Source organism: Perna viridis, chromosome 15 (genome assembly GCF_037379345.1).
Source record: "Perna viridis isolate PV_CMFRI_1.1 ecotype Kerala chromosome 15, ASM3737934v1, whole genome shotgun sequence".
In the NCBI taxonomy this organism is placed as follows: domain Eukaryota; kingdom Metazoa; phylum Mollusca; class Bivalvia; order Mytilida; family Mytilidae; genus Perna; species Perna viridis.
The window spans coordinates 13,671,390-13,694,027 of NC_142459.1; the positions used below are offsets into that span (position 1 = coordinate 13,671,390).

The 22,638-nt window shown below is 32.8% G+C and overlaps 1 protein-coding gene across 8 annotated transcripts; it reads left to right on the forward strand.

Annotated features, from left to right (window-relative positions):
• Positions 1-2,159: 2,159 nt before the first annotated feature.
• LOC148597026 (patched domain-containing protein 3-like) lies at positions 2,160-11,625 on the forward strand. 8 transcript variants are annotated; one of them, XM_088563066.1, is made up of 6 exons: positions 2,180-2,292; positions 3,829-4,095; positions 7,223-7,252; positions 7,463-8,215; positions 8,441-8,641; positions 9,985-11,625. In XM_088563066.1, exons 2-6 carry the CDS (start codon positions 4,065-4,067, stop codon positions 11,376-11,378), a joined length of 2,409 nt encoding a protein of 802 aa, XP_088419192.1. In that variant the 5' UTR covers positions 2,180-2,292; positions 3,829-4,064; the 3' UTR covers positions 11,379-11,625. The 8 variants fall into 8 exon arrangements, with proteins under 8 accessions (XP_088419191.1, XP_088419190.1, XP_088419194.1 ...); XM_088563069.1 differs by having other exon boundaries at positions 2,181-2,292; positions 8,063-8,215; XM_088563064.1 differs by having other exon boundaries at positions 2,166-2,292; positions 3,962-4,095; positions 7,223-8,215.
• Positions 11,626-22,638: the final 11,013 nt, after the last annotated feature.

A 22,638-nucleotide genomic window follows, 5' to 3' on the forward strand; every position in this document is an offset into this window, starting at 1 on the left:
AGAATTTTTCCGTAAAATATGAAGAAAAGTCAAGAGAACCATGGTTCGAACGTCACCCCAACAAAAGCATAAACCCACTCCACCTTGACCTATTCATATTGATGAATTTTGAATCGATTTTTTGTCTGTTTACCAAGATAAAAGTGCTGCACTCTTTCAGGATTAAGGAAACTGTGACATACAGCGATATTCTAACTAGGAAACTACAGATAATAGAACATTTTAGAGAATATTGATAAGTTCAGTTTTTTTTTTTCAAACCTTTGAATGAATGAATTATTTTTACATTATTGCACAAGATCGGGTGCAACATTGATTTAGAAAACATATAGTTATTTAAATAGAAGGTAAAATACCAGCAACTCTTGCTTACACTAAAGGTTTCAATGAATCCCATCGGTTAACTGAAAGATTGTTCGAACTTTTTCATTATATTTTCATGGCTTCGGGGTACGTAAGTACCATGACTTTCCACATGACTTTCATGTAGAACAATATCAGCATTTTTGCCGAAAATTCTATTTTCATGACTTTTCTCAATAATTTTTATCACTTAATTTCAAACTAAGGAATACTAAAACAGTTGCCAAACAAAATCAGTTTTACGTTGATTTTATGTTAATTTCCTGCCAAAATTTACTTAACTCAATAATCGGTGAATTACCCTATATTCTGATTTCATGTTCTGACGTATCATTTGGTAATAAATAATCGTACAAAGAATCGTTAGGCGGAACAAACATCAATCCAAATAACATTTTCAATCAACAGGCACTTCTGCGTCTTAAATCAATATCTTTCAACGCACTACAGCATTTCTTCATACTAGAGTTACACAACCATCGTACTTATAGAATATTCAATATTTCACATATTTACAAATAATGCAAGTAAACTGTCTTTTAATTTTTAAATTAGATTTTGCGCAGTATGTGGGACTAAAAATCCACATAAAATGGCATCTTTAGAAAAATTAAGTCCTTTTATTAAAATTGTATGCACCGAACCATTTGTTATTTCATGCTTTTTGCTAATACTGTGAGAGTGCCATTGTTCGTGGTGTACCAATTTTCTTGGTTTTTGTGGCTTGGTTAAGCCACGAAATTAGGTTCCTAACGAAAAGGAAATTCCCATCGTTTTGTGTACTGAAAACATCAAAACCACGAATTCAAAAATCATCGAATTTTTGTCTCTTCCCTAATCCATGAAAATTGGTATCATCGCATTAATGTGCTTTCACAGTATGTTCAAGTCAATGAGAGTCACGTGATCTATTCCCTTTAAAAATATTATTTACACACTAAGATAGGAGACAAATTAGATTTATGAATGTACCACAAACATAATTTTATGTTGTTTTTTAATAGTGTCTGCCGTATACCGGGCTCGATGTTTGCAACATAAGTAGTACCAATATTCAACTCCCCTGTATAAATGAAGAACTTGTAATGGCAAATATTTATTTGGTATACGCTCTGATCTACTTCAAAATGTGCAAACAATTTGTTCCGTTCATAACAATAACTGGTGTACATATTATTGAATACATATATGAAAAGATTTATCTGAATTTCATAATATTTGATTTGTGATGAAGAGACTACAAACTTAAGAAAGCGAAAAACAATTATTTTTAACATTAACATGTACATTTTTATTGAATAGTGGTTCAGTGTATATAAGTAACAACAAAATAACCGAACACTAATCCTAACCAAGTAAAGTCCAAATAAATCTAACAAAATCGATACAAATATAGTATAATAGATAGTATAAAAAGTGGCAATGCGTTTCCAATTTTCCAATCAAGCCAAACGACAGTTAAATAGCATATTCATCGCAAATGATATGATCGATTATTCCGTCACTACATGTACTTAATGTATCAAACAACATTATATATAGAAAATTTTAGGCGATACATTTTTCTTACTGTGATACAAATGTACTACTAATCCAAACAATTTCTATACAACAAAACCGTTGTAAATTAATTCATCATAAACTCTAAGAAAATAAATACCACAGATTATAATTTAAAGTCTTACCTGGAACAAATCGCAGTATACATGTACAGCAGTCCCAAAATGATATCAATATTTATATTATATATGTTGTTGTATCGCTACATCTTCATCCAATCAAAACGCTTATTACATCTGTTTACTTTAAAAAGACATTGACTTTATCGCAGAAATGAATAACACGCAATGACGAAATAAAAACGTTTTAAATTCAAATTCAAATTTCAAATTTACTCGCCCCTAGTGCGATCCAGTAAGAAGCATTCAGGTAGGAATTGTATCTTTTAAGAATGTACATTGTATGACATTTTGTTTCCAAGCACATGCATCATTAGACATAAAACGTCCAGTACTCAAATCGTATTGGAAAGGTATCATCAAAATATTGACATATTGCCTGAAATTAACGGAATCTCAGACAAGCTTTTAAATTAAAAAAATAAGTAGGACTACGGGTGTGAAAATAAGCGAAATGCAAGGCATAATATAGTACACCGATACTCAAGTTATTTATTCAATTTGTAATGTGATATGATTTGTTAATATAATTGCCACTGGGCTTAAGCTACTGTTCAATGCACTATAATATTCATATCGCTGAATGATATAAATTTCTCAATCCTGTCAACACTTTAATCACACCAGTTTTGCATCGGAGGAACTTAGTATTTCAATCCCATGCGAATGCAAAACTTTGAAAAGATGTATTCTTTAGTATCTGTATGTATGTATATTTTCATCATCTTCCACGAAAATGTACGCGGATTGTTTTTATACTTCACCGGATGTTTTGTTACGTAGGTGTATGGTAATATTATACCGTTCTTTTGAATAATTAAGCTTGATAGAAGATATTGGAATCAGATATTTTACTGTAGTACGTGTAAAGGAACATCCCATACGAGTTTAAGAACATGACAAAACATGCTGGGAACATAGGTCTACAATATACAATATATAATGTAAAAGATAATAATAAAAAAAAATTACCTGACTGATAATATCTGACCAAAAGTAAAAAAAAAATAGTAGAAAGGAGAGTCCATATAACAAATAGCAATGTCATGGTAAACAATAACGGACGTTGGAACCGCCACCTATCCTTACTTAGAACAGGCATTTCCGATAGAAATGTTTAGATAAACAAGGTTCTAAAGCGCTAAATCCCGATTAATAACTTACATGCGTTCTGACTAATTTTACAGTTAACAATATATTAAGTTACCTTTTTTTACATGAAACAGAAAATATTATAGCGCAAAATCGTTTTTCTCTTACCTGTAAGGGTCGTTAGGGTCGGCATATTTGTATAAATTGATTTAAAAAAAAAAACGTTATTGTCTTATGTGTCAGGCCACATCAATTGTGTTCAACCTTGTTGCATAACTTTTTTTACAAAAGCCTGTCACTCCTCTCAGATTTAATTGATGTTATCCTCTGGATATGATTCTCGTTGACATTGTACATATACACAATTGCCAATATAAATTAGCACTTGTTGCACAGTTTTATGCATATCCATGAAATCAATCAATCAATTATCTACATTAAAAGTTGGTAATATTTTCAACGAAGTTGTTCATTCGCTTTTTTAATAGATGTAGTGAATCACTTCAATACTCGACATTGATGACGCATTTTAAACATTTTAACTTTTTTAAACAATGAGAGAGTTTTTAAGTTACAATTGTTAACCTAATTATCTAATTGTACCTATAAAATAAAAGTAAATTGATATAACGACTTTTACTGTTTTGATATCTTCAGCAGACAATGGCGTCAATATTCTTCTCTCTTTCTGCAGATCAAAATTGAAATGAATAAAGCGAATACAACGATGAAACCAACGGAAAAATAACATTCCAATTTTTCATTTTAGTTTAAAAAAATAAAGCAAATATTTGTATAAAACAGTAATGTGATTACGATTTTAACAGTATTTGCTGAGAAAGTGTACTCCAAAAAAAAAATAAACAAACAAACAAACAAGCGAAGAAGAAGACATGCAAGGATTCTACCATATAAACATTTTCAATAGAAATGTGTTATTGTCTACTGTGTAAAGGACAAGGTAAGTTTTTAAATACCGTATACACGTGACCATGAGACCATTAAATTGTATGTTTTAACCGAAAAAAAATGAAACATTATATGCTTGACAATTGCGCAGTTTCGAAGGGGAAAGATTTAATCTCAAGGTCTTAATCACTCCTTTACAATAACCAAAGTGACGGAAGTCTAACCGACTTTTTGTGGACATGCATATAGAAAATAACATTTCCAGAAGAATGAATATAGAGAAAAAAGCTGATTTTGCACATATGGATAACCAATTTTTTAATTTATATTTATTAAGATACTTATTCCTCATAATGTTGATTTACCTTTATCACGTAGAGCCAAACTGATCTCTAACAATGTAACAAAATAAACATTACAAATTCACAAATCGCCCCGTACAGGTCAGATTTTCAAAAGAATTGGCCTGGGGTTGTTAGGCTATAATACGGAAAACATGACCGCAAACCACAGTGGTGATCCGTGTTGGGAAAGATGCCACGTTCCTTGCACGTTAAAGAACCCTACTGTGGTATTCTCCCGGAGTAGGAACCATAGGGCTCCGCCACAGGAGGCTAAATTGCCCGACCCTACCCATCTCTCCGTATTTCCAGTGGCAATCAAAATTTGTCGACCCCATCATCCTTGTGTCCCATCCCATTTTCATTTCATCATCATTTCATTTTCATTTTATCATCCACTTCATATTCATCGCCAGAATATAGCTGAAATATTGCTGCTCGGGCGATAAACCCCAACAATCAATCACAAAATCAAATTCATCAATTTACCTTATTATAATTGGAAGAAAATGAATTGATTCCCTAAGAAAGAATTATTTCGGGAAGTGCAATTCTTTTGATTGATATCTTGGTGATTCATTAAATTTAGAACTAGTACTATTGGGTAGCATTGTGCTAATATTTTTATCCCGTTGGAGTTGTTGTCTAATATACACCATACTTATTCTCGTTATACCTAATAAACTTGCTAAAAAAATATGCGTGACAACTGGAATGAATTGCAAAAACTGTGGAGCGAGCATTTGTAGTACACATGTACCATGATAAGTAAACATATTCTGTAAAGCCTTGACTTATTTTCCTTCATTTTGTCGTTGCAATGTGTTGTAAATGCAAAATTCAATAAACAAAACGACCTTGGAATTTTTTTTCTGTTTCATATTTTGATTTTAAACTGCGTAGTTATGAATAATGAAGCGTAACCGAATTGATATTATCAACAAATGTTTAAATGACTGCTTTACAAAAGAGAAAAGAATGTTCCACCGACGTTAAGCTCAGTACAAATTGAAAATAATATATCAAAAAGAAGGTTTTGTTTTTCTTTTTAAAAAGAGATGGCCATGCATTTTCATTCTTTAAATATCTTTTTTTTGGTATAATTGACATTACATTCACAATAACGTGTTTGTGTAATACAATATTCTCAATACAGTCGTTTATATTTAACATGAAGAACATTTCATCGGTTCGATCGTATGATGCTTTGCTCTATGTTCTATATTGGACTTTTAAACGCTATCTAGATCAGTATACCTAGTGGTAAATACATATTCAATATCCAAATGTTCCTGCATCGTGCAGGTCCGGGTGTCAACAAAAGACTCTGAGTAGCGCTAAGCTTTTCGTAAAAGGCGACTAAGTAGTGCTCAGAACATTGTCAGGGGGCTAGGACGCTTTGCCCACAGAGCAACTGGGTTGTGTGCCCCAGGTGGTAGAATGAAGTACCACTGGCATGTTACATTCTGGGGTTGCCAGGATATAATACAAAAAACATGACATCATCATTTCATGCCCCGTACAGGTCAGAGTGTCAAAAGAATTGGCCTGGGGTTGTTAGGCTATAATACGGAAAACATGACCGCAAACCACAGTGGTGATCCATGTTGGGAAAGATGCCACGTTCCTTGCACGTCAAAGAACCCTACTGTGGTATTCTCCCGGAGTAGGAACCATAGGACTCCGCCACAGGAGTCTACGTTGCACGATCCTACCCACTTCTCCCTACTTCCAGTGGCAATCAAAAGTTGTCGACCCCATTATCCTTGTGTCCCACTTAAATTTTCATTTCATCATCATTTCATGTTCATTTCATCATCCAACAGTTAATCAATCAATCCAAGTGCTTCTATGTTTCAGTTACTTTTTTTAGTTTAATACTTCTGCTCTACCCTTTAACTTTGAACGCTTGTTTTACTTCAATGATATAAATATAACGTATACAGACAATGATATAAATTCATTGTATTTGATAAACGCAAACATTCTGTCTAAGAGTAATCAAGGGAACCAAGATTAAAGCGGTAATCAAAAGAATCCAGAGACAAAGACCAGACATGGAAAACAGACATACACAACAAAGAACATAAAGTAACTAAAATCATACATACAAAGTCATAAAAGCAAAAGAGGAACTTGGACTCCACTAAACACTAGGAGCATGGACTAGGTGCACCGGTGGGGTAAGCGTCCTCTGCTTTTCTGAAAACACCTGCCTAGTTGCTCATAAAAAGTTAAGTCCGGGGTAGACAAACGAGGAAAGGAAAACTATAATCTGTTGAATAAATGATAAAAAAATCAGTTATCAACAGTGGAACCTTGTAACCATACACAGTTAGCGACATTGGCAGCCAGAAAAATGTAAAAAAGAAAATAGATGAGTCAGTGCGCTTGTTTTTGAGATATAAACATTTTAATTTTTTTTCGGGAAACGGATTTCTGTTGAATTTCCATAGGTTTCGTCTTATTAGATATTAAAAACCCCGACATAAACTTCCCAAATAACATGTTCAGGGATTTAAAATGTGACTACGAAAAAGAGGATTCCAAAAAAAAAAACAAATATGCATTACCTGACCATCAAACCACAAAAATGTTTTGTAAATTTTAGTATTATTATCGGATATTCAGACAAACAAATTTTGGGCCGAAATTATCAAATTTTCGAAATCCACTGTCTTTCGATTTTGCACGATGTGACTTGTCGTTTTACATATTCAAGCTTAGAGAATGGTTTTGTATCATTATATGGCATGAGGTAACACAAGTAATTCGAAATGAGGACAATTAACATATACGTTGCATGATTAAAAAACAATGCAGACCTTTTTTTTTCAGAAAACATGCTTCTTTCAAAGAGATGGGACGGTATGTTACACAATATGTTTAACAAGTATGGAAAATTTGTTGGAAAAAATGCAGTATCAACAATTTTATTGTGTATTTTGTTGAACGGTCTTCTTGGACTTAATATAATTTGGATGAAAAAGACGAATGATATTAAAATTTTTACCCCTTACAATAGCCGAGCGCATGAGGAAAGTATTGAGGTTAAACAACAATTTCCCGATTTTTCAGGTACAAATTTCTATGAACAAAGCTTACTTGACACTGGAATATATGGGAATTTGATTGTGAAGACAAAAAATGGTAGTAATATCATGAATTCGGTATACCAACATGATCTGAACAACCTTTTTAACACTGTGAGAAACATTTCTATTTCATCAGACGGTGTGAATTATTCTTACGAAGACTTGTGTGCAAAACGCAAAAACAAGTGTGCCTTCAATGACTTCATACTGGAATCAAATTTCTTCTGGAATCAAGTTACCATACAAAATGTGACGTTCCCAGTATTTTATGACAAGACAGGAATGCACATATTGACACAAACGTTCGGGGGTGTTGAAATGAATAAAGACGGCGAAGTGAAATCTGTGAAAGCATTTAAAGTATCGTTCTTCCTAAGACAGGATAGCAAGTTTTATACTGAGCTAGCAAATAAATGGGAAGATAAATTTATGCAAACATTCAAATCGTACAAAAGTGACTGTTTTCAAATAGCTTTTTCATATTCAAATTCCCTTGCTTCTGAGCTGAATGCAAACACTGATGTAGATATACGCTATTTTTCGTTGACCTTCTCGTTAATGATAACGTATGCCTCTTTTGCAGCAGCTGGAGGAAACTGGATATCTCAAAGAGGTCACTTAGCAAGAGCTGGGGTGATAGCAAGTGGATTAGCCATTCTTGGTTCTTTCGGAATAGGTAGCGCAATGGGAATAGAATATGTCAGTTTAGTCGGGGTGATGCCATTTTTAATTATTGGTAATAACACATATGACTATGACATTTTCGTTTGATTTGTTTCGTATATTGAATGATAAAGAAGTATTTATAGGTAAATTCAAGGCATTTTCTACAAACGAGCTTCGGCAAATCAATCGAATCAATGATTTTGTTTCAAGAAATACATATTGATTAGATATTTCTAAGGGTACTAAGACTTTATTTAAAGTTCAAGCAGTTATATGAGTATAATTTACATTTCAGGTATAGGCCTCGATGACATGTTTATATTCTTATCTTCCCATTCGGATGTACCATATGAGGGATCACCTGAGGAACGAGTTGGTAAAACTGTCGAAACGTGTGGTGTTGCAGTAACAATAACTTCACTCACCAACATTGTTGCATTTTCAGCAGGAGCAATGTCTTCTTTTAAAAGTGTTCAAATCTTCTGTTTTTATACAGGTGAGGTGTAACCAATGGGTAGCAGATGTAATCTGTTAGAGAACGAATTCATAAGACAGAGAGACTTTTTCATTGATACACTGTATGATGTTCTGTTCTAATTTCTCGTACACATAAAACGACATTTATACGGGCCGACTTGTGTAATACCCCCCCCCAAAAAAAAAAAAAAAAAAAAAAAAAATCGGTGTTTAAAACTCTATTTAAAACTCATTTGCACCGCAGTTCTCTTCCTCTTAGACTAAAACCAAACATTCAGGGATTCCAAGGTCAAAGAGTGTCCTATTTTTTTCAATTTACCGATATAAGGACATCGTCTGTTGAAGTATTTCCAGTCTTCATTTCAAACAAGTTTGAGACAATTCCAAAAGCTATATCTACTAATAGGATCAATTTCAATATTAAAGTTTCCTGTTCTGTGAAAAATAAAAAGGATATCAACGGTTGTGAAATATGTTCAGATCTAACATGAAACAACATTATAAATAGCAAAAATTAATGATGGGTCAGTGTGCTCGTATTTCAGATATAAGCATTTGAAATTGTGGTCGGAAAAGGGATTTCTCTGGATTTTTCATAGGAAAGAAATAACAAGAATTGCACAAAAATTCTCTAATATAAGTTTACAGTGAGTTTAATGAAATTATAAAAGGAAAAGTGTGGTTACTAGGTAAAAAATATTGATGCTCCGGAATGAATAAAACTTGATGAGTTCGAAAATCTACCTTAGTAACTGAACATGAGCAGTGAACATCTTTATGACTATGAAATAGAATTTGCATCATTTCACCCTTTTTCTATTTCCGTTTATTTTCTGATTGTGAGTAGGTTTATACAAAAAGAAAGTAACAAAGAGTATACCTTAAAAACATTGAAAACAAATAGTTTAGGGTGTTAAAATTCTCTAATTCGCATGTGGCGCATTACCTATCAATTACCATGATAGTATATCAAACATTATTAGCGCAAGGACATCTATTTCATAGTTACTATTAAGTTCATTATTTCAATATTTTATAATTTAAAGTTTCTTTGAAATTTATATCCAATAGACAGCTTAAATTTAAACAAACATTTCAGGCTATATTTAATTTTATCAGAAAAAAATTAGTGTTTCAGTGTTTACATTGGTTGTGCATATTACCCTACCAGTGCACCTGGTCCATGCTCCCAGTTTTTAGTGGAGTCCGAGTTGCTTATTTGCTTCTTTTACTTTGTATGTATGATTTTAGTTACTTTATGTTCTTTGTTGTGTATGTCTGTTTTCAGTGTCTGGTCTTTGTCCCTGAATTGCATTCTTTTGATTACCACTATAACCTTGGTTCCCTTGATTACTCTTTCAGGAGTTGCTGTCTTCCTTTGCTACATTAATCAAATGACTTTTTTCATTGGTTGTTTGGCCATACATGAAAGAAGAGTTGCAGCAAGTAGGCACTGTGCAACGTGTTTACAGACAACAAATGCCGATTCTCTAAAAAAGGAAGGTGCTTCTAGACTCAGAATCATCTGTTGTAGTGGCGGACCGCCAAATGAGAGAAATGACCAGGAGACCGTTTGCCAGAAAATACCAAGTCTTCTTTTGCCAAACCTCATTCTTCAGATACCTGTGAAATTAATAATTATTCTTTTCTCAATAGGATATATTGGTGTGTCGATTTGGGGAATTCTGAATTTGAAGCAAGGACTACTGCATCAAAATTTAGTATCTAAGACATCATATTATCATACCTATAGTAACTGGAATTATAAATACTTTCCGGCAACTTTTATTTTTTCTATTTATCTACCATCTGATCTTCATTATTCAAACGAAATGACAAGACAAAATATTCAACATTTGATCACAAGTGTATGCAATGACAACGAAATCGATTGTAAAAACAAAATTGATTGGTTTTCTGCATTTGCATCTTCTGAGTGGTTTAATGACACGTCTGAAGTGATTTTCTGCTTAAACCTGAAATCATTTAGTACCGACAACCCCATTTATGCAAATGATTTTGTACTTTCAGATAGATGCGATATCTTGCATAGCCGAATACATGTATATTCAAAAAATGTAAAAGATACATATTCGCAGGGGAAACTTATGGAAAGATTAAGAGGAAAAGTTGACCAGTCATTTCGCGGAGCTTTTACGTTCTCTCCGATTTATCCATTCTTCGAACAATATCTAGCCGTTTTACCAAATACACTTCAAACCATAGGTGCATCAGTAGCAGCCGTTTTTGTCATTACATGTATCTTTATGACCAACCCACTTGTTATTTTGTATGTAACAATATCTTTGATAATGATAATGCTTGGTTTAATCGGATTCATGCAAATTTGGGGACTATCTCTGAGTTCTATAACAATGATTCATGTTATAATGAGTGTTGGGTTTTCTGTTGACTACAGCACACATGTATGTTATGCATATCTAAGTTCAAAAGGCGAAACTAGAAACGCCCGAGCCCGCGATGCCATTATCCGATCAAGTGGTCCAATTCTGAACGGTGCTGTTTCATCGTTAGTTGGTATTGCGATTCTGTCTTCCTCTGAATCTTACGTATTTAATTCTTTTTTCAAGGTTATGATCTTAGTGATATGTTTCGGGATTGGACAGGCTTTATTTTTTCTTCCTGTGGTCCTCTCTTTAATTGGTCCACATGAAACATCACAAACTCCATTCACAGGAATTATCAAAAGGACAGAAATTGAACAGGACAATCCAATATTTAGCGAAAAGTTGTAAATTCAGAAAGATATCTGCATTAGGACTTTTATAAATTGATTTTTTTTTTCTATCAAAATTACTAAAAACGTCTGTACACGATGTAATATATATGAACTGTGATAAAACTATGTTTATTTACTTTTACACTGATTGATGATGTGAAGAGTAAACAAACTGATACCTATGATACCGAAGCTTTGTTCTGTATTAAATGTGTTTTCTTATTGATGTGTACTTTGATAAAACAAACCTAAGGTAATGCCTGTCTAGGTTTTATGTTAGTCTTTATATGTTTAATTGATAAAGAAAGAAATATAAACAGCAGCGCAGCGTACGTTATGATAAACATCGCATCACATTTAAACAAATGCATGTATCATTACATTTGTATAAAATTATTTTATCTGTGATGTTCTGATGAGAAACGTATCCAAAGATTAATCAAGGACACCAAGGTTATAACGGTAATCAAATGAATGTAATCCAGGGACAAAAAACAGACATGGAAAACAGATATACACAACAAAGAATATGGAGTAACTATAATCATACATACAAAGTAACAAACACATGAATGAGCATAATTGGACTCAATTAAAAACTAGGAGCATGGACAAGGTGCACCGGTCGGATAAGCGTCCTCTGTTTTTCTAGAAACACCCGCCGAGTTGCTCATGAAAACCATAGTTCGAATTTCAGTGGCTGGAGGTTCTCCACTAGTCAAAATTTAGGACTCCCGCATACATGCATCAGAATGTCATACTTACCCATACACTATTAACTTAAAATTTCGAAAAAATGTTTATATATTGCATACCTCATGAAACATTTCCTTCTTAAAAAAAACAAACATGTAAAACTGAGTTTTATGAACACATTTTTGGTTTGATTATTGAATATTTGTTCGAATAAAAATATACGAAATAAGTACATCAATTTAGAATTCTTTGACATCTATCGGAGGTCCTACCAATCTTTGTTTGAAGGGCCCTGTGAATGTTTTATCTCAATTAAAAAAAATCTTAAAATCCCTAAAAAGAACGAAAAGAAATATATGTAAACTACATGTACTGGGAAGTATGCTTTGCATACAAGCATTTCAGAAGGTCTCAAGTCATAATTCTTCAAAAAATGAATATATTGTTATATTCGCCTTTGCCGTTTTTGGCAAATACAATATTTTTCCGAAGTTAGGAGAATTTATTTGGTCGAAATTTTCCATCAAATTATGAAGCATTTTTTTAATATCGGAGGTTATGTTAATTTAAGAAATTCCCCGATCGAATTTCGCCTTTAAAATATAATACTTAAGTAAAAAAAATGTTTTGAAAAATGGATAGGTTGGGGAACCGGAAAAGAGGTTCATTTTAACGATAAATGCAACTCATTATCAACACCAACATTTTCATTGGGCTTTTACATCATTTCAATGAAGAAAGACATTTACTTAAATGATTGAAGAGCAAATATTTCTCATGAAAAATTCTACTATTATTTGGGAACTTCAATGTTCCACAACAGAACCTCAAAAAACAGCCACGCCTTTTCTGACTGTTATCCGAACATAGTTGACCGTCCGTTTGCTATTAGGCATTTATCGGACCTTTTCATTATCGAGGATAAATAGACCTGAGATGTTTTGAATGTGCAATGGCTGTATGATCGGTAGTTGGGATGTTGACTTACACAATGTACATTGCGCTCACAGATTCATAGGCGGTAAGACGTCACTAACCTAAGTTTCGACGACGTCCATTTAACATTTAAGGTCATTTTGTTTGTGGACCGAGTTAGTTATCTAGTACATACATAAATCATCAGTCAACTTACAAGGCAAATAGTAGCAAATGTAAAATAGAATTAAAATGAAAGAGCAACACTTTAAATAGTCAATAATGTAGAAGCATAAAGCAGAGCTGTTGTGAATAGCAAACAGAACAATGACATGACCTGCCTTTCCATGAGTTTAGAAGATTCTTAAATTGAGTAAAAGATGATTCTCTACGAAAGTGATCTGGCAGGTCATTCCAAGTTTTAGCAGCAAAATATTTATAGGAGTTTAACCCATACCTTATGATTTTATCTAGCAGAAGGTTATGCGCAAGGCAATCAAATGCTTTGCTTAAATCCATTTACATTGCAGCTATAAATTTGTCATCATCCAATGCTTTTTCAATTTTGCAGTTTGACTATTGCCTTTTTTTCAGACAATGTCAAAAATGCAAAATACAGACACAAATACAAATATTTTATTGGCTCAAACTCAGATATAAGAAATGGTTAAGGCCCACTAAATGCAAAGATATATATATGACATTATCAATATAAATATATAATGTTGAGACTATAACAATAATTTGGCAATTACACTGAAATATGAAATAATTATAATAAAGTTTTCCTTTGATCAAGGCATTTAGATATGAAGGAGGAACACATTTTAAGAACAGGAAGAGAGTTGCTATTTAAAATTAGGTTTACTTTTATGGTTACATCTTTATTATTGAAATCTTTACAGTAGTTGCAAATTGTATTTTGAAAGAAACTTTTTTGTGTATTAAATGCACTACAACTAAATAAAAAATGTATTTCATCTTCAATGTTTTCACTATTACAAACTGGACATAATCTATTATTTCTAGGAATGTTCAAATGTCTTCCTTTTTCAAAAATGCATCGGTGTTAAGGTACTAATACGGGGTAGGCATTGCCTAAATCAGCGAGCACTGTGAGCTTTCCTATACATGTACTGTGTGTGTGAGACTTGTAAAAAAATTTAAAAAATTACAAAGAAGGGGGGAGTCGACCTGGATGAAAATTTGTGCATCCCAATATTTTTATTTGTTATTTATATTTAAGCAGCAAGCAATATCAATATTTTTATTTGAAAACCTGTCTTGTTAATTAATGGGGAAGTTTTTTTCAATAGATGAATAATTTCAACATTTTCCCCCTAAATTCCAACCCCATACATCCCTTTCCCCTCGCTCTCAAAATGGTCAATAACTTTATAGCACTTCGCAATACTTTACATTTTTATCCCTTATGGTCATCTCTTGCAACATATATATTTCAGTTTTGGGCTGTTATATCAATCTGTACAGATACCGGAAATATTACCGTTCTCGACGTACGGATGGTGGGAATATTTTACACATATCATGTGACCTTAACAAGTTCCAAAAAAGAAAATGATTGCCTTTCCTATCTTAGAAAAGCTATGTTTTAATGTTGATAATATAATCGGAGTTGTATTTTTTTCCAAGGCGTGTTAGGCTCTTGACAACAGCGACAGTGGAACAGCGCAGATACACGTAGGTACATCCACGTGTTTCCCAAACGTTTTAGAAACTTCATATTCACTCCTTTTAATAAGTAAACAAAATAGAGAAAGAATCGGAAACTATCAGAAAAGATGAATTTATTTTTACTGAAACGTGATCTTAACCTATGCATTTTTATTTGTTTGGTTTAAGGAAGCGATCAATTTTCTCCGTTAGGACAGTCACTTTTTGTTGCTTCCGGGACATGCCTTTTTTTTCTTTTGTATATTGGGGAACCTTAAAGGATTTTTTTGCTAAGAGTTGTAACTCTTCATTTATTTTCTGGATGTCAGAATGACAGACTGTAAGGGGTGGCGTTTTGGCGAGAAAACAGTTGAGTTCCATTGCAAAAGCATTGTATAAATGATAAATTGTGATTCATATGATACATATTTATTGTTTTCTTTCCCAAAAAATTCTAATTTTTGAATCATCACCAAACCAACTGACAACTTTCCACCAATCAAATGTTTTTAAATGTTCATTGGGATCAATGTGAAGCTTTTCTACACTGTGAGTTCAGCTGTCACCGGTTTCAGTAACTCAGCCTAAATACATCAACAACTAAAGATAAAAACGGGGGAATGATGGATATTTAATCTTAATTTATACATCTATACATCTGGTCAATAAAATTTTATATGACAGGATAAATAGTAGTTATGCAGGGGAGATTGTATTACTTGTACAGGGTACAATGACCAGTTTAGGTTATCTACATACATGTACATGTATATTAATTTCTACATATTAAAATCTACATGTATTAAGAAAATTAATGAAATTCATGTAGAGTAGATGTATGAGAGTAATCAAGGGAACCAAGGTTATAGCGGTATTCAAAAGAATGTAATCCAGGGACAAAGACCAGACATGGAAAACAGACATACACAACAAAGAACTAAAGTAATAAAATCATACATACAAAGTAACAAAAGTAAATGAGCAACTCGGACTCCACTAAAAACTGGGAGCATGGACCAGGTGCACCTGATAGAAATATGATAGAAATAATCTCAATTGTTCATAAATGGACCAAGAATTAGTTTGCAGTTCCTACTATTACTTGTCTTCGCTATTTGTCCAAACTTTAAAAGTTTTAGAGAATTTTATTAACCAACTTAATTCATGTATTATAAAAATGCCAATCATTTGCAACTGGTCATTACGAATCAGAAATTCCTAGAGCTGGTCATTACGAAATCACAGCCATGCATTGCAAATTTTAGTATGGGGCATCAATACGGGACCATTCAAAATTTCTTACATTAAATAAGTGACAACTTTAACTATGATCAGAATAAGAAATAGTAGCCTGTCCGCCAGCCCGACACTGGCTATTTTTCGGCAGGGCTGGCTAATTTTTGCAAAAAATTATATAGCCATATAGTAAATATATTGAAAAATTGTATTCAGGACTGGCTAGAATTTGAGTGAGTTTTCTTCCCTGTTAAGTGAATAGTTAGTGAATTAGATTAGGAGATTTAAAGTTGCTGACAGATGGTACTGGGATTGAGTATATTGAATTATTTGGCATTTTTAATATTGTCGTATAAATTTGCAATTTTTTATTGGGGGGGATGATTATTAGAAAAAACAACAAAATCTTCCTGATTTATTTTCATAAATATTTGATTCATGGAGATACAGACTTATTTTAAATTAAGGTGAAACCAAATATTTTGATAATAGAAATAATGTTGTTTAAAAAAAGAATCAATGAAGGCCTTTACCATATTGGCCCTGTAATATGACCTTGGTATTAATAATGGCCTCGGATGGCTGTAATGGCCATTATTAGTACTTCGGGCATTGTAACTGGGCCAATACAAAAAAGGCCATACATTAATACTATATTACCATGATGCCCTTATTGTTTGCTTTGTGCAGTCAAATATGATAGATACATGTAAATATGTGATATGGACTATCTGAAATCTACACACTTCATCTTCAGTGCCCTTAGTAATAACACAAATTGTATGTCTTTAAATGACATGAAATGAAAGTACTTAATATGAGTTTGATCACCAGAATTTGAAGGCTTTATGTACAGTTCAAATGTACATGTAGCTTAATGAATGTACATACAGTATCAACATTCTGTGCATAAACATGAACATGTAGGTAGCTTATCACAGCAGCATATGTAAATGAATATTGTAACAAAACATGCATGAATAATTTTACATGAGAATTATTCACATTTTTCTTTGATCCCTCATTATTGTGCATTTTTGTACATTTGTAAACATCTAGTGCTTCAGAGTATGAAGAATAAAAATCACAGGAAAATATTGATTGTTTTCAGGCTAATAACTGATAGAATTCCTGTACACTTATATTTTATGTTGTCATGGTTGTCAAATCATAAATAATTCTTTTTATATAATTTTATGTATTGGTTGATATGCGGGATGTTAATTGCTCCTGGTAAGTTTCTAATATTATACACCAGCATGGAACGGAAGTGAGACTCTCAGTGTTGCCTTTGGGATTATGATAAGGAAGTCATTTGGGACAAATCCTTGGAACTCTGGAAAGTAGGATTTATACATTCTGATGGTTGTGTACAAGTTACAGTGCATCTTCATAGGTAACATACAATACCTTTACGAAATCACAGATAATAAAAACAAATTCTTAACTTAATGGCATAACTCTTGCCATGTCATAATGTATTTTTTGTAAGTACACACGCATACACATATTTTTTAGTTTACTTGGCCTAGAAGTCCATGTGAGCTTTTGTCATCACTTGGTGTTTGTTGTATGTTGTAAACTTTTCTTTTAAAGTCTCTTTCTCTGAAACCACCTTGTTCACATCTAAAGAAAAATGAGATTTTAAAATGTATGTAGGATAATTTGATCTTGAAAGTCATTATTTATTCAAAATCATTATTAAATATATCAACATGTACAAAACATATTTAATTACAGTTACAAGCACTTATTCTAAGCCTACATTGTACTTTTGCATTACATCATTCCCATAATTAAAAACCCCATATTGGTCATTTGTTCCCTAAGAAAACATTGTACTCCTAAATTCAAAGGTGACAAGGGGCGCATGAACCCCAGTTGCAAAAACTAATGGGCATGCTGATTGTTACATGAGACCATCACTTACCTTCCATTTATTTTCATTTCGATTTATGCCTTAGGAACTACATGTACCTGAATATGTCATTGTATGTGCATTTGCATTTATACTTCATATGTTACATGTATGTGAAGGCCAATTAGATACTGTTTGAGGTACTTGTATTGATGTACATTGTAGCATGCTTATAATGTTGGTAAACTATTTCAATTATTGATAGAGAACGCTTACCCAACCGGTGCACCTGGTCCATGCTCCCAGGTTTTAGTTGAGTCCGAGTTGCTCATTTACTTTTGTTACTTTTTATGTATGATTTTAGTTACTTCATGTTCTTTGTTGTGTATGTCTGTTTTCCATGTCTGGTCTTTGTCTCTGGATTACAGTCTTTTGATTACTGCTATAAACTTGGTTCCCTTGATTACTATTTTGAACTCTTAATTGTATGTATAAGATTACTACATGAAAGATCTTTACTTAATTATTTGTCTTTATAAAGATTCGGTGTACACTGTAACCAATTTTTTTTTCTTGACCATGCCAACTGCCTGTACCAAGGGATATACATGTACCTAACACAACAACGCAAGCAACTTCTTTTTTGGTATAATTACATTAATATTGTAAATTCTTGTATATTCATGTGTGAATATTAATTTATTTCCAGGCATCAAAGTGGAAATTGATGGACCTACATTCTTGTATGTGACCAAATAGATTATGCATTGGTGTATTTAAATGTAGCATAGAATACTGAAATCCAGGTATATAAAACATACATTTATGTTTTTACAGTAAAATTTTCTTGGACTGCCTGGATAAAAATAGCAGTGCATGCAAGTTTTGTTTTGTATCATATGATTTTTGTAAAAAAAAAATTAAAAATATTTATTATTGATGTTTTGTATGTCAAACTTGAGTGTTAACCTAACGTGGGTAATTTAGTCCCTGCCCTGGTGTCACTTCATTTTTATTCATCTTGAATAATTGAGTTAATTGATAGCATGAATGATCTTTTTCAAGATTGTTAATATTGCCGAAAAAAAATGGATTTCTATGTTTATCTCACCTAGTCAAAGACCATGTGAGATATTGCCATCACTTGGTGTCCATCATAATCTATTTTTCAAAACTCTTTTCCTCTGACATTACTCGACCAATTGGAACCAAACTTGGTATTAATGCATCTTTGGTTAACTTGCACAGAACTGACGTGGGAAATTTTGATTTGCGGAAAAATATGGCTGCCGTTACTAAATATAGAACATAGGGGGACAGGCAGTTTTTTCTCATACATCTCGAAAACCATTAGGTTACGTTCAATTTTAACTGAGTAAAGAGGTTCAGCATAATAAGATCTATCTGTGATCAAATTTTTGTGTTAATCTGTTTAGTCCTGTTGGAGTTATTGCCCTTTTTCAACAGTTTTGTTGCTGTTTTTTTCTTTTTTTTTAATTCAATTTCTAAAACTTATCGTCTGACATGCTTAAAACATGGAACCAAACTTGGTAAATAGAACATAGAAGTCAGACAGTAGTTGTTTTGCATACATCCTCAAAACTGACATTAGTTCTTACTTTAAGGCCTACAAAAATCTCCATGAATCAAAGTTGGCAGAAGACTCCTTGTTAGAGTAATTGCCCTTGAAAGGTAAAAAATATTTTTTTTACAGTTTTCAGCCAATGATAGACAGACAGAAAAATTAAATTTCTGAAATGATCCTTACGATACGACTTAGGAAGGTTTGCAGAGATCAAACTTGTTGGACCACTCCTTCTCGCATGAGTTCTTCAAAACACTCTCTTGCCCAGGATACTGTCTTGCATGTTAATATTAGCACTATACAGTCCAGCATGTTTACCTTTTTAGTTTTTACTGTATGCTTTTTCTTTTTAGATGAGCACAGCTTTGATTTTGGATTTGTGGCTACAACATTATGTTTTAATGTTTCATTTTCTGCAACAGAGAAGTTAGACTACATTGCTGGTTGGAATGGTGTTTTTTTTTCCAATTCCTGAATATATTCTATTGTGACAGACTCCATTGGCCTGGACATTTATTGTCTTAGGATCCAGGCCGCATAGTCTTTTCACTCTTTTTTATCTTTTCGCTCTGCATTTACATGTCTTTATTATTTTCTTTTCCATTATTTTAACCACTTTATTTGATGTGTACTGCATGCCTGATACAGATGGAGGGGGAATATTTGATATCATACAGGCTTGACGGTAACTTGTTGTACCTAATAGTGTGTGTTGAAAACCCATTTGCCTGCCTACCTTTATTTTGGTTGCACAGCGACCACGCTTGTTGCTTTCAGTCTTTTCGTACAAGTTGAAGGTTTTTGAGTTGTATTGGAACTTAGTACACTTTGCCACTTCTCTCCAAGCTGAACCCCATTTCTGTTCTGTTCTTTTACATTATCTGCTCATATCTCTCTTTTCGATATCTAATGTTTCTAGTAATTTCATAACCGTATTTCTAGATTTTGCATAAAAAGAATATTTTTTTAAGGATTTAAAAAAAATGGGGGGTTCATATTTTCTACTATAGACATACAACAAACTCGAAAACTCTCTTTTTTACATGTACATATATATATATATATATATATATATATATACAACGTCTCAGAATGTGACGTCTCTATTCGCTACACTGCTCCATTGGATCAAATTGATACGGGGAAGATAACGTAAACTTGTAGAAGGGTCTGAAAAATTCCCAACGATGTTAGAGCTGTCAAATTTTTGGTCGTTTCCTCCGCGGGACTCGAACTCGTACCGCTGTGACATCTATGGCAACACCGCCTGCACTTAATCCAGCGCCCTAGACCACTCGGCCAGCTAGGCTATATAAAATATAGCTTTCGCTGGCCGGGTCATTCCTCTTCGTAGGATTAATCTAGGGCTGACACTTAGTACACGATGTATGGTAGTACGGGACTGTTCATCTAGGTGTTATTATGTAGGATAGAGGATCAAATTAATGATGCATGTCACAATAAATCAATATTATACAACGTCTCAGAATGTGACGACTCTATTCGCTACACTGCTCCATCGGATCAAATTGATACAGGGAAGATAACGTAAACTTATAGAAGGGTCTGAAAAATTCCCAACGATGTTAGAACTGTCAAATTTGCGATGTAAATTTTTGGTCGTTCCCTCCGCGGGATTCTAATTCGTACCGCTGTGACATCTATGGCAACACCGCCTGCACTTATATGACTTTTATATATTATTGTACTTGTGAATAACTTATTTAGATAAATTAGTGTATAGATTTGTCTTTACAGGTCTTAGTTTAGCATATTTTTCCACTTCAGTCTTACCTGCCTTATTTGCACGCAACAACCACGCAGATTAAAGACTTATTATAAGTATTGAAGACTGGAATTTCTGTTGAATGATATCTTGTTGAAGATTCAGTCACAAGATCATAGTCATCCTGGGTTAGTCTCACAAAATTAGTCACTGGTATTTCATATACTTCAGATTTTTATGTGTAACCTTTTATTGTGGGGTATGTTTCCCATCCTAAACTTGTATTTTTTCAAGCGAACATCATAGTGTCCCACATTTAAAATTTGTCATGAAATTACTATGTAAAATTCTAGAAACAATATTTGATTATCATTTCAGATATTCTTGTGCCTTTTTGAGGTTAAGTTGTTCATTTGGAGGACAATTTGATACAGTTTTTATTGTTGACAATAGAAATGGAATCTGGTTTTTTTTTCTCATCTTCACAAGGATAACATGAAGGATGCTATATTTTGATAATGAGATGACTCCAGTTTTATCTTAAAACACTTGCAGGTAGCTATACATGTATGAAAAATACTAGTTTAGTATAGGGGAACATGACACATACATTTTTAATGAAACCTTTTTGTAGACCACCATATTACTTATCAATGGATTTTTCACTGAATTTGAAGTCCTCACCCTAGTTAGTTGCATGGTGTTCTTCAAGAAATCAACAGAAATTTCTATTAGTTGAAAAGTTTTGCTGAATTTGTCAAAATGCCTTTTTCCCGCAAATTTGAAGTCCTGTTTGAGAATGCTTGTTTTTTTTAAATCTTGTATCAAATCCAAACCAACTCAAATTAACAATCCAATTATAACAAAATCTATCAAAAACAGGCATTTTCTTATTTCTTATAAAATTATTATATTTTTTCCCTAAGTTAAATGTGCTTTTTTGTACATTCAAGGGGCATAACCAATAACTTCTATATATGGGAATTAAAGAACTCACAAGTCATCATAACCTTGTAACCCTGTTGTACTCTAATTACTTGTTGAGAAAAAATCATTAAACAAGTCAATTTTATTCTAAAATCAAAAGTTCATATTATACAATTATTCAGTTATTTTACATTAAATATACTCTGGCTGCAAATAAGGGCAGGACACTAAATTTCTTGTAACTTTGATATAAGTGAACAGAAAAGCATAATAGCTAACAGCGTAAATAATTTATCACACTAAATTTTAAACCATACTTTGAAAATGTAATTACAGTTGTTCATAACAAAAACTTAAACATGTAAATTTTTTAAGTTTTTAGAGGTGTCCTGGCAACACTCAAAAGTAAAACAAACAATAACCAAAGACCTAGACCTGGTGTTTATGATGTTAGGATGGGTGGAACAACAACACTGTCAACATTCACTCGAAAATGTTTCTAGTGTAAGTCAGACATTGTTGGTTTTGTTTGCTATTAAATAAACTGTTGGTTTTTTTCAATGATATTCTATAAGGTCATTTGATAACAATGTGTAATTCGTATGTCCATTTATCAAACATTGACAAAAGCTACAAAAATATGTACATGTATCATGATT